General features: G+C 40.2%; 1 protein-coding gene across 1 annotated transcript in view; it reads right to left on the bottom strand.

Annotated features, from left to right (window-relative positions):
* Positions 1 to 80: 80 nt before the first annotated feature.
* The window catches only part of LOC146977957 (G1/S-specific cyclin-E2-like), an 18,627-nt gene continuing 3,347 nt past the window's right edge, over positions 81 to 15,360 (bottom strand). The window contains exons 6-12 of the mRNA XM_085790735.1: positions 15,013 to 15,148; positions 13,632 to 13,778; positions 11,997 to 12,092; positions 9,069 to 9,203; positions 8,841 to 8,952; positions 7,465 to 7,619; positions 81 to 346 (exon numbers count right to left, since the gene is read on the bottom strand). Coding sequence (XP_085646861.1) covers positions 266 to 346; positions 7,465 to 7,619; positions 8,841 to 8,952; positions 9,069 to 9,203; positions 11,997 to 12,092; positions 13,632 to 13,778; positions 15,013 to 15,148 — 862 coding nt within the window. The 3' untranslated portion in view covers positions 81 to 265. The remainder of the gene's footprint in view (positions 347 to 7,464; positions 7,620 to 8,840; positions 8,953 to 9,068; positions 9,204 to 11,996; positions 12,093 to 13,631; positions 13,779 to 15,012; positions 15,149 to 15,360) is intronic.

Genomic DNA, 15,360 nt, shown 5'->3' with positions numbered 1-15,360 from the left:
TTTTGCCCTGAGACTCAGTGATGAAGAACATCTCCTCCTCATCACATTTACAGATTCAACTTTTAACCTGAAGCCGTTTTTTAAAAAGCGTTACAACTTATTTCATCTTATAAAATCCAACAACAGCTTTAAAATCACTCCACAATTTGATTTAAAAAAACAATTTTTCCTGAGTCGAAGCAGCGAATCGTTCAGTCGACTTCAGACTCATGATCCCACGATGATTCGCTCCGTTTCCACGACGACAACCACTCTTCCTCCTTGGTCAGGGTGGGCCGGTCTTCTCTGTGCTGGTGGGCGGAGTCAGGAACCGCCGGCCGCTCACTTCCTGTTTGCTGATGTCGTCCTGAAAGATCAAAGTGAAATAAATAAAATATAAAACTAAAACTAAAGCAGCAGTAAAGTAAAGTTTCATCAGATAACAGCAGCTTAGTTGTAGTTTTCTTGTCGATGTCTAAAGCTGCAGGAAGAAAACGCCACAGCTCAATAACATGGGACGACTTGGAGTACGACCCACAGCTAGATAAGAGTGAATGGAACCTGATGAGGACTGATGGGAACATTATGGGATGGATGCAACTAAAAGGGAACAAGTTCATCTTCAGAGGTCTGACAGAGGCTTTCTCCTAAAACCTGAACAACTACAACTAAGACTAAATAAAAACTACAACTAAGACTAAATAAAAACTACAACTACAACTAAGACTGAATAAAAACTACAACTAAGACTAAATAAAAACTACAACTAAGACTAAATAAAAACTACAACTAAGACTAAATAAAACTACAACTAAGACTTAATATAAACTACAACTAAGACTGAATAAAAACTACAACTAAAACTAAATAAAAACTACAACTAAGTTAAATAAAAACTACAACTAAGACTAAATAAAACTACAACTAAGACTTAATATAAACTACAACTAAAACTAAATAAAAACTACAACTAAAACTTAATATAAACTACAACTAAGACTAAATAAAACTACAACTAAGACTAAATAAAAACTACAACTAAGACTAAATAAAAACTACAACTAAGACTAAATAAAACTACAACTAAGACTTAATATAAACTACAACTAAGACTGAATAAAAACTACAACTAAAACTAAATAAAAACTACAACTAAGTTAAATAAAAACTACAACTAAGACTAAATAAAACTACAACTAAGACTTAATATAAACTACAACTAAAACTAAATAAAAACTACAACTAAAACTTAATATAAACTACAACTAAGACTAAATAAAACTACAACTAAGACTAAATAAAAACTACAACTAAGACTAAATAAAAACTACAACTAAGACTGAATGAAAACTACAACTAAAACTAAATAAAAACTACAACTAAGTTAAATAAAACTACAACTAAGACAAAGACTTTATAAAAACTACAACTAAGTTAAATAAAAACTACAACTAAGACTAAATAAAAACTACAACTAAGACTTAATATAAACTACAACTAAGACTAAATAAAACTACAACTAAGACTAAATAAAAACTAGAAAAAGCATTTCCAAGAATGGAAATGGTGTGACTGCTGATAGCAACTGAACGCTGTTGCAGAATTAGCAAAAAGCGCAAGCAGTGATCACCATACAAATTAGGGCTGGGTATTGTGGCCAATTTCCTGAATCGATTCGATTTCGATTCCTAAGGTTCTAAATCGATTAATCACGATTCGATTCGATTCGATTTCATTAGAATCGATTCAATCTCCTCTTAAAAGATGAAAATGGCTCAACTCTGTTACAAAATACAATGTTCTTTATTTTTTTCTTTTCACCATAAACGATTCAGCTTTTAAGTGTTAACTTAACTAAATTTGACAGTTTAAACTTGAACTGTAAATAAAACTGTCCCAAGTCTCAAAAGGGCAATTTTGAAATTAGAAAGGAATTGCAAGTGAAAGTGAACTTGAACTGCAACATTCCATCACTGCAAATTGCATTAATTAATTAATTTATAATTAAGGCATTGTTTCTTTAAGTACAAAGTGTCTCAAATCAAGTCTGCAGCAGCTAAAGCTCCCTCCCTCCCTCTTGAGGGAGGAAATGTGTAGAAACGGAGCCCATGGTAAATAAAGTGACAGTGAATGTGTGGAGCGGTTCCTGTGACGAGTCCGGCCTGGTCACGTCGCCTATCTCCAGAGTCCGGGCGTCATGTGTTATGATCCGACGGTCATAAAGTGGAGGAGAAAAGTCGCACTGTGAAAACACGGAGCTGCTCGTGTCCTTTATTCTGCGGTAATACGCTCACCTGCGGCTTGAAGAACATGCGGTTCCTGTAGATGTCTGTGTGTGTGTCAGCGCACCGCTGCCACACACAGACACACACAGCGTTGGAGCGCTCAAGTGAAACAATAACCTGCAGATCACCTGAGCTTGTAGTTTGGTTTGGTTTTTTAATCATATCAAACACAGCAATAGCTACACTGCACAGTTACAAAGAGGAAGAAAGAAACTCCGCTCGTAGTTACTGAGTCAGAGCGTCAGACGTAACCGCGCCGCTGCTTCATCACGCACAAGACTAACGGGGGAAAAAAATCGATCTCATGCCCTCTGAATCGATATTACAAAATTTAAATGAAATCGATTCAAAATCGATTAAATCGATTTTTTTACCCAGCCCTAATACAAATGTTTGACCAAGGTCGGAATCGAACCCACAACCTCATGGTCATTAGACTTCCACTCCACCTCTAGGCCACAGTGCACACACAGTTGCAGAGACTGTTGTCTGTTAATGATCTGCACACTGTCAACATCAAGAAAGCTTGAGAGTCAAGCTTGAATGACTTAGAATGAAAATTTCTGTGAATTTCAGGCTGAGAGCAGCAGTTTCAACATGAAGCAAGTTATCAGAAGTCAACAGAGGACAACTGGGAAAATAATTCACTATAACTCTTGTTGAGGCAAGATTTGAACCAGCAACCTTCAAGTCTCCAGACCAGCAAGCTATCCACTAGGCCAGCGGTCCCCAACCTTTTTATCTCCGCGGACCGGTCACCGGTGGAAAATTTTACCGCGGCCCGGCGGGGGGGGGGGGGGGGGGGGGGGCGGCGGCCGTTCTCTTCGGGGGGGGTAGCGTACGTTCTCCTGTTTACATTACATGTAGGCCTACTGTATTAACAGGACTACACGTTCACATAGCCTAGTTTTCTCTTACGTTTACGTTCTTTGTTACAACTCACCATAATATAGTATCACAATAATAATGTCAGTCATCCGGGGGTGATGCTCCGTCTGTCATCTCGGTTCCTGTCTACTCTGTCATCTCGTTTTGCTGCTGAAGCTGCAAAAAAACTCCGTTTCACAAACATAATATGTTTGTAATGGAAGCAGGTTTTCCGTGCTTTTGTGGTGATCTCAGGATATTCTGCTTAAATCCAGAACGCAGGGAGAGAAGTTTTCTGTGAAGTGATGAAGCGGCAGAGAGCCGGCCGGGTCCCACACACACATTGCGGAGCTTGGAGCATGTGAATCACCTGTTGCAATGAACCTGTAATTTAAACAGGACTCGTGTTTTTTCTTTTAGAACAGCTTTCTTCTTGTTGGAAAGCGTCGGGTCTTCTGTCGTCTCATTATTGAGTTTTTCCCGGCCCGGCGACGTGTGTTTTTCACTCTTTTACGTTTGTGCCTGCCTGTCAATTTCCTGTCAATTGCCTGTCAATTGCGCAGCACCGGCCGATGCACAAACGGAAGTGGCAACATTTTCAAAATAAAACGACCGGAAGTGTGAAATAGACGAAACAAACGATTTCATTTTTTTTTTTTTCATTTTCATTTCATCTTTCTGCGGCCCGGTACCAAATGATCCACGGACCGGTACCGGTCCGCGGCCCGGTGGTTGGGGACCACTGCACTAGGCTACAGACAGAGACAGTATGCGAGGGGTAAAGAAAACCTTTGATAAGAGGATCAATGGCTTCTGCTTAAAAAAAAAAAGTAAGGAATCGAACCCATGACCTCATGATCAACAAACCTTTACTCTGCCACTTCGCCACAGAGAGCACAGACATAAGCATGTTGCCATTGTAATGTGATGATGTGCTGCAAACGGTGGCAGAAGCAATTAATGCGTCTCTTAACGAACACCTGTAACCAATTGAGGGTGGGGGAGGGGAGCAGAATTCAACATCACATAACAAGATTGCTCAGCCTGGATTCGTACTAGTGACCTTGGGGTTGGTAAGCGGCCACCTTACAAACTGGACTACAGACAGAGTTGTGGACAACTCTCAGCATTGGGCTGAATGAGAGCAGAGAGCTCCCTGGCTGCATTTAAAAAATATTTTAAATTATTATCTAAGTCTCTTTGCATTTTTGACCAGAATTTTAGCCAGAAGACAAGTGTGGCTACAAAACTGGAGAAAATAATTTGTCTAGAGTTTAATTTGCAGAAAAAGTTAAATATTTGAAAAAGTATAAATAGTTAAAAAGAGAAAAGTAATGCCGATAAAGTTCAAAAAAAGCTGCACGTTTTGATATATGAATTGTTGAAATAGCACAACACCTAACACACTAACCATACGGCCACAGAGAACCTGAGTTACAATGAGCTTTATACTATGAGGAATCAAAGACTGTCCAATGACAGCTGAATAATTGGAATCAAAAGTCAAGCAATGAAGTGAAAAGACTGAGGCAGGAATCGAACCCATGACCATATGATCACTAAACCTTTACTCTGCCACTGCAAGCTGTGATCACCATACAAATGTTTGACCAAGGTCAGAATCAAACCCACATCCTCATGGTCATTAGACTTCCACTCTGCCTCTAGGCCACAGTGCACACACAGTTGCAGAGACTGTTGTCTGTTAATGATCTGCACACTGTCAACATCAAGAAAGCTTGAGAGTCAAGCTTGAATGACTTAGAATGAAAATGTCTGTGAATTTCAGGCTGAGCACTAACCATATGGCCACAGAGAACCTGAGTTACAATGAGCTTTATACTATGAGGAATCAAAGACTGTCCAATGACAGCTGAATAATTGGAATCAAAAGTCAAGCAATGAAGTGAAAAGACTGAGGCAGGAATCGAACCCATGACCACATGATCACTAAACCTTTACTCTGCCACTCGGCTACAGAGAGCACACTGCTTTCAAGACTGTTGTCATTCATTGTAATGTGATGATGTGCTGCAAACTGGTATGAGTAATCAAGGAGATAACAAACACCTGTAACCAATTGAAGGCGGGGGAGGAGAGCAGAATTCAACATAACATAACAAGAGTTCTTCCCTTGGATTCGAACCAGTGACCTTAGGGTTGGCAAACATCCACCCTAACCCCTAGACTACAGTGGAGTTGTGAAGAAGAGAGGTTGAGACTTTGATGAATGTGAGATTTTTTGTGAAAAAGTTAAATATTTGAAAAAGTATAAATAGTTAAAAAGAGAAAAGTAATGCCGATAAAGTTCAAAAAAAGCTGCACGTTTTGATATATGAATTGTTGAAATAGCACAAAGTATGAAGGACTAGAAGAAGACCGTAAAAAGGCGGAAGAAAATGGCCAAACAGAAGAACAATAGTGTGACTGCTTCAGCAGTCACACTAACTACAACTAATGGTGCGTTCCAGGCTTTTTAACCCGTAAGTCACGACTTAAAGTCACCAGTTACGAGTTTGTAGCGTTCCAGGCAAGTTACGAGTTACGAACTGGGAACTGGGAGTAGATCGATCTAGCACGAGTTCACAGGTGGGAAGTTACGAGTTTGACTGTACGTTCTAACGGGTAACCATAGGAACAGGTCGGAAAAACACGAGTTACGGGTTGCCTGGAACGCACCATAAGACTCAATAAAAACTACAACTAAAACTAAATAAAAACTACAACTGCAACTAAGACTAAATAAAAACTAGAAAAAGCATTTCCAAGAATGGAAATGGTGTGACTGCTGACAGCAACTGAACGCTGTTGCAGAATTAGCAAATAGTGCAAGCAGTGATCACCATACAAATGTTTGACCAAGGTCAGAATCGAACCCACATCCTCATGGTCATTAGACTTCCACTCTGCCTCTAGGCCACGGTGCACACACAGTTGCAGAGACTGTTGTCTGTTAATGATCTGCACACTGTCAACATCAAGAAAGCTTGAGAGTCAAGCTTGAATGACTTAGAATGAAAATGTCTGTGAATTTCAGGCTGAGCACTAACCATATGGCCACAGAGAACCTGAGTTACAATGAGCTTTATACTATGAGGAATCAAAGACTGTCCAATGACAGCTGAATAATTGGAATCAAAAGTCAAGCAATGAAGTGAAAAGACTGAGGCAGGAATCGAACCCATGACCATATGATCACTAAACCTTTACTCTGCCACTCGGCTACAGAGAGCACACTGCTTTCAAAACTGTTGTCATTCATTGTAATGTGATGATGTGCTGCAAACTGGTACGAGTAATCAAGGAGATAACAAACACCTGTAACCAATTGAAGGCGGGGGAGGAGAGCAGAATTCAACATAACATAACAAGAGTTCTTCCCTTGGATTCGAACCAGTGACCTTAGGGTTGGCAAACATCCACCCTAACCCCTACACTACAGTGGAGTTGTGAAGAAGAGAGGTTGAGACTTTGATGAATGTGAGATTTTTTGTGAAAAAGTTAAATATTTTAAAAAGTATAAATAGTTAAAAAGAGAAAAGTAATGCCGATAAAGTTCAAAAAAAGCTGCACGTTTTGATATATGAATTGTTGAAATAGCACAAAGTATGAAGGACTAGAAGAAGACCGTAAAAAGGCGGAAGAAAATGGCCAAACAGAAGAACAATAGTGTGACTGCTTCAGCAGTCACACTAACTAAGACTCAAAAACTACAACTAAGACTTAATAAAAACTACAACTAAGACTCAATAAAAACTACAACTAAGACTAAGACTAAATGAAAACTACAACTAAGTTAAATAAAAACTATAACTAAGACTAAATAAAAACTACAACTAAATGAAAACTACAACTAAGTTAAATAAAAACTACAACTAAGACTAAATAAAAACTACAACTAAATGAAAACTACAACTAAGACTAAATAAAAACTAAATAGTCAATTCCTCTAAAATAAAAACTAAACTAAAACTGATTCATCACTTGTTGAACTCACTAAAACTAAACAGAAATAAAAAAGCAAACTGAAAAAACTTAATAATAGGAACTAATGAACATTTTAAAACTCTAATAACTCTGGTGGAGGTTTGATGTTACGGCTCCATTAGAGGTCTGATCCTGTGTGTAATATCTAATATATATCAGTGTCAGTGTTAATAAACTTCAGCCCACATGAGGTTCTTCCAAAGCGATTAATTGATATATAGATATATAGATATATATCAATCAATCGCTCTGGGTTCTTCAGACAGTGGGGTCGGCTCCATGTGACCTCTGACCTCCCCCTGACCAATCAGAGCAGCAGCAGCAGCAGCAGCAGCAGTGACCTCACCAGCAGGCTCAGGTAGTCCGTGTGCGTCTGCAGGTCGAATCCGTCTTCTCTCACTCTGGAGAAATCTCTGAACGAGGCTCGACCGCCGCGACGCAGAGACTCGGCGAAGGGAGACGTCCAGGTGAGACACGGCTGCAGGACGTCGGAGGACAGACCTGGACAGACGGAGAGACAGATGGAGAGACAGACGGAGAGACAGACAGGTCAGTCGACTCACATGGTGGTTAGTGCTGCTATTAGTGAATTTAATACCTGGAAAGAAAAGAGGCTCCTGGGTTTTAGTTTTAGTTTTTTTTTGGAAGGATATTTTCTAGTGATTGTGCCACTGCTAACCTGAACTAATAATAATACAAAGTGAGCAACTAAACCATGACATTAACCAAAAGAGACGATTCATTCAGTATTTTGGACTGAACGATCCAAAAAACACAATAATTGGTTATAATTAAAAAATCTCAGGGCCGATTTGTTTTTGTTATTAAAATGCTCTAAAGTTATTTAGATGCTACTTTCTAAAGTGGAGGAAAAGGTTATGATTAAATCTAGTTGTTCTGTCGAATTTATCAATATATAATCATGTGGTAGCTTTAAAGGAGATTAAAGGAGAATTCCGGTCATTTTTGACCCCTAAATCGTTGTCCTGATGGTCACCCAGTGTTGGAGGGTGCAAAAAACTCAACTAAAATTGATGCAGGCAAACCAGAGTTACCATGGCTACCCGGTGCTAGAGATAGCAACAACGCTAACCTATGGGGGCAATTCTTTCAACCACAACAAACACTCAGAAAACAATCAAATATCTATGGTACATGACTGGAATCATCACAACAAGGAGAAAGTGTTAGTTTCTGTGGCGGGGAGAGCAGGCGCTCTGTGATCGGATAGTAATGTCTTTCAGGATGTTTCAGAGTTGGGCTGTCTGAGGTGATGACTACATGCAAAAACACAAAGTTTATACTGTTTATACTGTACACTATATGAGTTCAGTGGTGTCTCTAAGGATTCCAGTCATGTACCAGAGATATCTGATTGTTTTCTGAGTGTTTGTTGTGGTTGAAAGAATTGCCCCCATAGGTTAGAGTTGTCGCTATCCCTAGCGCTGGGTAGCCATGGTGTAACTCTGGTTTGCCTGCATCAGTTTTAGTTGCGTTTTTTGCTCCAACCAACACTGGGTGACCATCAGGACAACGATTTAGGGGTCAAAAATGACCGGAATTCTCCTTTAAAACAGGATTGTATGTATCCTCCTGCTTTTTGGGGGGATTTCTTCTGTCCCAGGAATTCAAAAGATGCAAATCTGGTAAATTTGAGCAACACTAACAGTGATGATGCATTAATAATTAAGAAGTTTCTGGTCCGTGTGGTTTGAATCTGACCTGAAACCTGCTCCACGGTTTCCTGCTGCAGGAAGTGACAGAGAACGGCAGCGGCCAACACTCGGTACGGGAAGTCCAGAGAGTCGATGTGGAGGACGCAGACGTCCAAGAGCTGAGAGACACAAGACGAGACGATGTGAGATGATGTGAGTGAGACACACAAAACACATCTGGAAACATCTGGAAGCAGCAGCAGGCGAGAGGAGCTGCTCTGGACTCTGAACCGACCCGAGTCGTCTGGACGAAGACGTCGTGAGGAAACCGCGGCTCCAGCAGCTCCGACGCCGCGCTCAGCGACGCCACCTGCAGGTAGAGCTTCAGCCACGACACGGAGGTTTCAGGACAGAGGCTCCATCGCAGAGACTAAAACACACACACACACACACACAGAGCAGAGTTACACACACACTACATGAATTTATGAATGAATCTGAATGAATGAATTTATATTTATTTACGTGTCGTGCACCAATTAAGGCGCCCAGCCTATAAGGGCTTACAAGCAGGGTGCGATTTGCCGGGGGGGGTGGTGGGGATTTTCCCCCCCTCTGTTTTCGATGTCCCCCCCTCTGGTCATTTATTATCATCCCCGGTGGGGATACGTGTTGTCCCCCCCTCTGGTCAGACAGAGCCTACTTTAGATCAAGTCTACATTATTTGAACCGTGAGCCTTCTCATCCCCCTTAAGTAGCGCACAGCGTCTCCCAGACCGTCATGTAGCCTAGGCTACTGTCAAAAAAGAAAAAAAAAGTCTCGAGATGCCGGTTGCACTGGGTCGGGTCTGTCTCCAGGTTTGAGCAAATAAAAGCCGGTCTCAAGCCGGGTCTGTTCTATATTTATATGCTTAATGTTTGGGTGCAACAAAGTCGCTGTTAACAAAATCAACATCTAATCTGTCCCTTCAAATTAAAGTTAGTGACGTGTCTGTTTGGAGCAGCTGCTGACAGATGGGCAGCTGACAGTGACAGTTTCTTCATCACTAAACCTGGGCCACCATCAGATCCTTCCTCGGGACAAAGTCTCTTGGACATATATTAGCTATATTCTGTGTTTTTCTTCTCTTTAACCGTCTCATTTCAGTTTTTGTCGGTTGGCAAGCTGGTGCACCGCTGTTTCTCTCTCGCGCTCGCTCACTCACTCACACACTCACTCACTCACGATGCGCATATAAATGTTATAAAACAAAATAAAAAGGACAAAAACACAGATGCGCAAATTGAAATGACCTATAGTCTGACTCTATTCAATGACCACAGCTGATCACAGCTTGTCGTGCCACACCTGTTACGTCTCTATGAACACAACTACAGCCCCCCCCCCCCCAAACTATCCCCCCCAAACTATCCCCCCCTCTGTTTTTTTCACAAATCGCACCCTGCTTACAAGACACATTATCATCATATTTAGACACCAAACAAAATCATCAGAGCACAGACAAAACCAAACAAAAACAGAAACCACATGGAGTTCACATAAATAATTCACTTTTTCTTTTTGACCAGGCACTTTTTATGAAAGTAGCTCTAGTAAAGACTTCTTTTCTGAAGAACCATTCCAACTTTACCTCATCATCAACCCAAAACAACTCAGGTTTCACATTTTGCATTTTCTGAAACAAAAACTGCCTGTTCTGGCTTCGTCATATAACGGACAATGAAACACAAAATGCAGTTCATCCTCAATTACATTTAAATTACATAATGTGCATAGTCTTTCATCCTCAGGTACTGAGTTCTGTTACAGCTCTGTTATTGATTATCGATTGATCCTCTGATGGTTCTATAGGGAAGTGTACTACATTCACTTGACTAATAATTTAAAAAATCCTGTTTTTCTGAGTAATTTATCTTTTGGTTTGTTTTTTTGAATAATTTTTTCTGTTTTTCGTGGTACTTTTTTTCTGACTTAGCTTCGAGATTTCAAAATCCCGCGAGAATCTCCCACCTGCAAGTAACTAGAGGACTGATTTCAAAATAAAGGTGCTACATCAGACTGCTCTGAGTGACTCTCTCTGAGGTGGAGTTCTGTAATAACAGGTAGTTTCCTTTCAATATAAATCTGAATTTACTGGGAACACAGTGACAATAAGACTGTATTTTTTGTGGAGCATATCCATGGATGTATGTTAAGCAATGTAAAAGAAAGCGCCTTTACTCATTGTGTTATGAGTAGTACTTTTATTTTGAAGGATGTTTGTTATATGCTCCCTGACGTGACGTGTGTAGCTTGTGTTCGAGCCGTCAGTCTGGAAAATAAAGCAACGGAGGAACCTGAACCAAAGTGGAGTTTGAATAAAAGTCCTTAACAATGTATCTCATGGATCTAAGATGTAATAAATCCGTGATGAAGTGGAGGTTTGACTGCAGCAGCAGGGCCGGCCCCTGGCATAAACACTCTATGCGGTTGTTTAGGGCCACATGATCAGAAAGGTACCGGGTTCATTCAAGTCATTTAAACATCCTGAGGTCTGCACCACAAGCTTTATATGTAATGTGAAGTCAATATTCAGCTTCTTTTATCTCACATTTGAGACATTTGGTGAAAACAGAACGGCAGAATGACAACATTTGTGCTCAAAAAGCAATTTTACAAAATGTAATTTTAGACTTGTTTTCTACACTTATCTATTGCTGTATTCATATCCTATTTCAAGCACCAAAACAGTTCATTCTCATGACTGAAGGTGTGTTTTCACAAGGGATTTGACATTTTTCAAAAAGCAGACCTCAAATTTCCAGCATTTGGCCTAAATTATTTCTTTATACAGTGTTCTAGGACAAATTGGCCTCAGTGTGCTTACAGCAGAGGTTATAATATTTAAACATAAAACACTTGAGTATTGTTACATCTGCAAGTATCTTAAAAAGATCAATTTAAGAAAATATGTAAAAGTCGAGAAAATGGCCTCAAACCTCAGAGGGCATAAACACGTCTGTATTCAGTTTTAACCAGTGATTTGGTGTTTGCGCTTAGAGTGCAGGGCCACAAACAAACATCTTGTTTAGGGGGCCACCAAAATCCTAGGGCCGGCCCTGTGCAGCGGTTAAACGATACTTGCAGCTTCTTGCGGGATTTTGAAATCTCATTAAGTCAGAAAAAAATTACCACCAAAAACAAACCAAAAAAAGAATGACTCAGTGAATGCAGTGTTTCTACCTTCAGGATGATGAGCTCCATCTGAAGGATCTCGTCCTCGTAGTACGTCCCCGCCGTCACGTACGCCATCTGGGAGAGCTTCGGGGGCGTGGCCTCCTGTAGGAAAACACACAACTCAACTGTCAGTTTTCATCTCCACCTGAAGAAAACACTTCATTATTACTGATTATTGATCAGAGAGCAGGGATCCAGACTAAACTAGACTAAATGGAGGCATTTTGTCCTGAAAATTGAGACGGTGCAATAAATTGTTCATCTACTTGCGCATGTGCAACCAGTTAATCTGCTATTTTTCTTCTAACACTTAGTGAGGATCATGAATGAAAAGGTGAATAATGAAAGAAATGTGAAATTTGCTTTCCAAGTCAATATTAACGGTTTGTGCGCCTACGTTTTCTACTTGTGCTCCTAAGATTTAAAGTCAGCGGGTCGATGTAGACTAGAGGCAGCTGAATGTTCAAAGATGCATCGAGATTCTTAATGGGACGATTCTGAATCGATGCATTTCCCAAAAAAATTGAGAAATTAACAAGTGCACCTTTAAGCAGCCTGGGCCTTTTCTTTTTCTTTGTGCTCTCAAACTCCAAGGAAGCTGCTGCTTTGTGGAAATCATATTTTCTATTCTATCTCATGTGAATAAAAGGTTTAATATATTTATCTTAGGCTTGGCCGGTATTACGGTAATACCCTTTACTGCAGGTGTTTAAAAATAGCAACGGTATCAGTTTCAATACCGTCATGAAAGAATGCAATGCACTTATATAGGAGGTAAGGATTAAATATTAAATAAAAGTAATTTAATGCCTAAATTTGATTATATGTCCAGTAGCACTTATGTGTGGTTGAATTTTCAGTTAGTTTAATATGTTTTAGCATGAATGAAAAGGTGAATAAAGAGAGAAATGTGAACAATATTTACAGTTTGTGCGCCTACGTTTTCTACTTGTACTCCTAAGATTTAAAGTCAACGGGTCGATGTAGAGGCGCTGAACATCATCGAGATTCTTAATGAGACGATTCTGAATCGATGCAGTTACGTCACATTATTGATTTTTATTTAAATTCAAAAGGAAAATTGAGAAATTAACAAGTGCACCGTTAAGTAGCCTGGGCCTTTTCTTTTTCTTTGTGCTCTCAAACTCCGAGGAAGCTGCTGCTTTGTGGAAATGCATTTAAAATCATGTTTTCTATTTTATCTTATGTGAATAAAAAGTTGAATATATTTATCTGACTATTTATGTTAATAAACGAAGAAGCCATGTGAGGGAACATAGAAAACTGAAAATGTGATGCATCGTTTAATCGAATCAAACCGAATCGTAGACTGAATGCTGAATTGGCTCTTGAGAAACTGACCGATTATTGTTGTTATTCTGAATTTTACAACATCTGGAAGATATTTCTTTCTCTTTTTTCATTTAATATTCATTGCACAGTAATTTGTTGACTAATTGAATTAAAGTGCTGTTTGATTAATCCTGTTTAATTTTAGTGGTTTACTTTTATTATTTGTCTTTCACTAGCTTCATTCTTTTCCGTATTATTATTATTTCCATAAATTGTTGGATGTTGTTGCATTAACACAGATCAGATGACCCGTCCCTGGTTTGACCTCTGACCCCGGCGTTCCCTCACCTCCATCTTGGCGGCGATGAACAGACAGGTGATGCCGATGAGCTGCAGGACGCTCTTCTCCACGCCGCTGCGAGTCCACATGAAGCGGTCGAAGTAGTCCTGAGCCAGGTAGAAGGTCTGGCGCTGCAGGGAGTACGCCTCGCTCACCTAGGCAACGGTGACATCATCATCGTTGTTGTTATTATGACACACTACCCAGGGGGCAAAATCCCAGTTTTTTGAAAAACGGACACGGAGCGTTGTAAAAGGTTTGACACCAGAAATGATCTGTAGGACCTTCAAGGATTAAAACCTGGGTGGACAACCCGGTCAACTAGCTGCTGGAAAGCTACAGGGGCCAAAACCCCTTTCTGGGGTCATTTTGCTGGCGAAATGATGTAAATGCAAATATTTAGGTACTACAATGGCATAAATAGTCATACAACTATAAAATTTGGCAGAGAGTATCTTGACGCATAGGGGGAGGCATGAAAAAAAGATTCTGGGGTTTGTTGCAACTCGATTTTAAGATATCACCCTCAACATCCCAAAAAAGACCAAAAAAGGTACTGTTCGCCTGACAAATTCTCATAAAAATTCTTATTTTTCAGCACTTTATGGAGAATATCTATGCTTAACATGTATATAGAAAATTTCCTTAATTCATAAGCTTCCATTTGAGTCCAAGATAGCCTTTCTATCTCAAAAGCCCCACTTGCTGTGGCCAACGGTCTTCTCTATCTATCTGTTCACTTTGGGGAGACCAGAAATAGAATGGTTTCTGATCATGCCAGTTAACATGTAGTTTTTCACAATAGGTGTTGCATTGTTTGGAGACAGCCTGTAGCTTTCCAGTAGCTAGTAGAAAGGCTATCTTGGACTCAAATGGAAGCTTATGAATTAAGGAAATTTTCTATATACATGTTAAGCATAGATATTCTCCATAAAGTGCTGAAAAATAAGAATTTTCATGAGAATTTGTCAGGCGAACAGTACTTTTTTTGGTCTTTTTTGGGATGTTGAGGGTGATATCTTAAAATCGAGTTGCAACAAACCCCAGAATCTTTTTTTCATGCCTTCCCCTATGTGTCAAGATACTCTCTGCCAAATTTTATAGTTGTATGACTATTTATGCCATTGTAGTACCTAAATATTTGCATTTACATCATTTCGCCAGCAAAATGACCCAAAAAAGGGGTTTTGGCCCCTGTAGCTTTCCAGCAGCTAGTTGACCGGGTTGTCCACCCAGGTTTTAATCCTTGAAGGTCCTACAGATCATTTCTGGTGTCAAACCTTTTACAACGCTCCGTGTCCGTTTTTTTGCTTTGCCCCTTGGGTACAGAGAATGAAAAGAGGAAGCCGTCGTCATGGTGATGATGATGTCAGACACTCAGACACCTGCCTCTATGAGCCAGTCCAGCAGGACCGACCTCATCCTGGCCTCGACCCCCGGGTGCTGCAGCAGGAAGCTCTTGTCGTGTCTGTAGCTCTGCTCCTTGTCCAGCAGGTGGCGCCACACGGCCTCCTCCGAGCCCCAGCTGCAGCACACACACACACACACACACACACACACACACACACACACACACACACACAGGAAGGGACCAGCCAATATATTACTGTAACTATTTGCATCATGTAACTTTCAGAAAAAATTACATGATGAAAACTATTCATGATTTTAACGCTCCTGGGTCAAGGAAGGAAGGACGGCAGGGAGGATGAAGGGAAAGAAGGAAGGGAGGAAGGA

The sequence above is a fragment of the Trachurus japonicus genome, chromosome 11 (assembly GCF_045865225.1).
Source record: "Trachurus japonicus isolate A0001 chromosome 11, Traja_1.0".
Taxonomy (NCBI): domain Eukaryota; kingdom Metazoa; phylum Chordata; class Actinopteri; order Carangiformes; family Carangidae; genus Trachurus; species Trachurus japonicus.
This window is presented reverse-complemented; position numbering and strand designations above follow the sequence as displayed.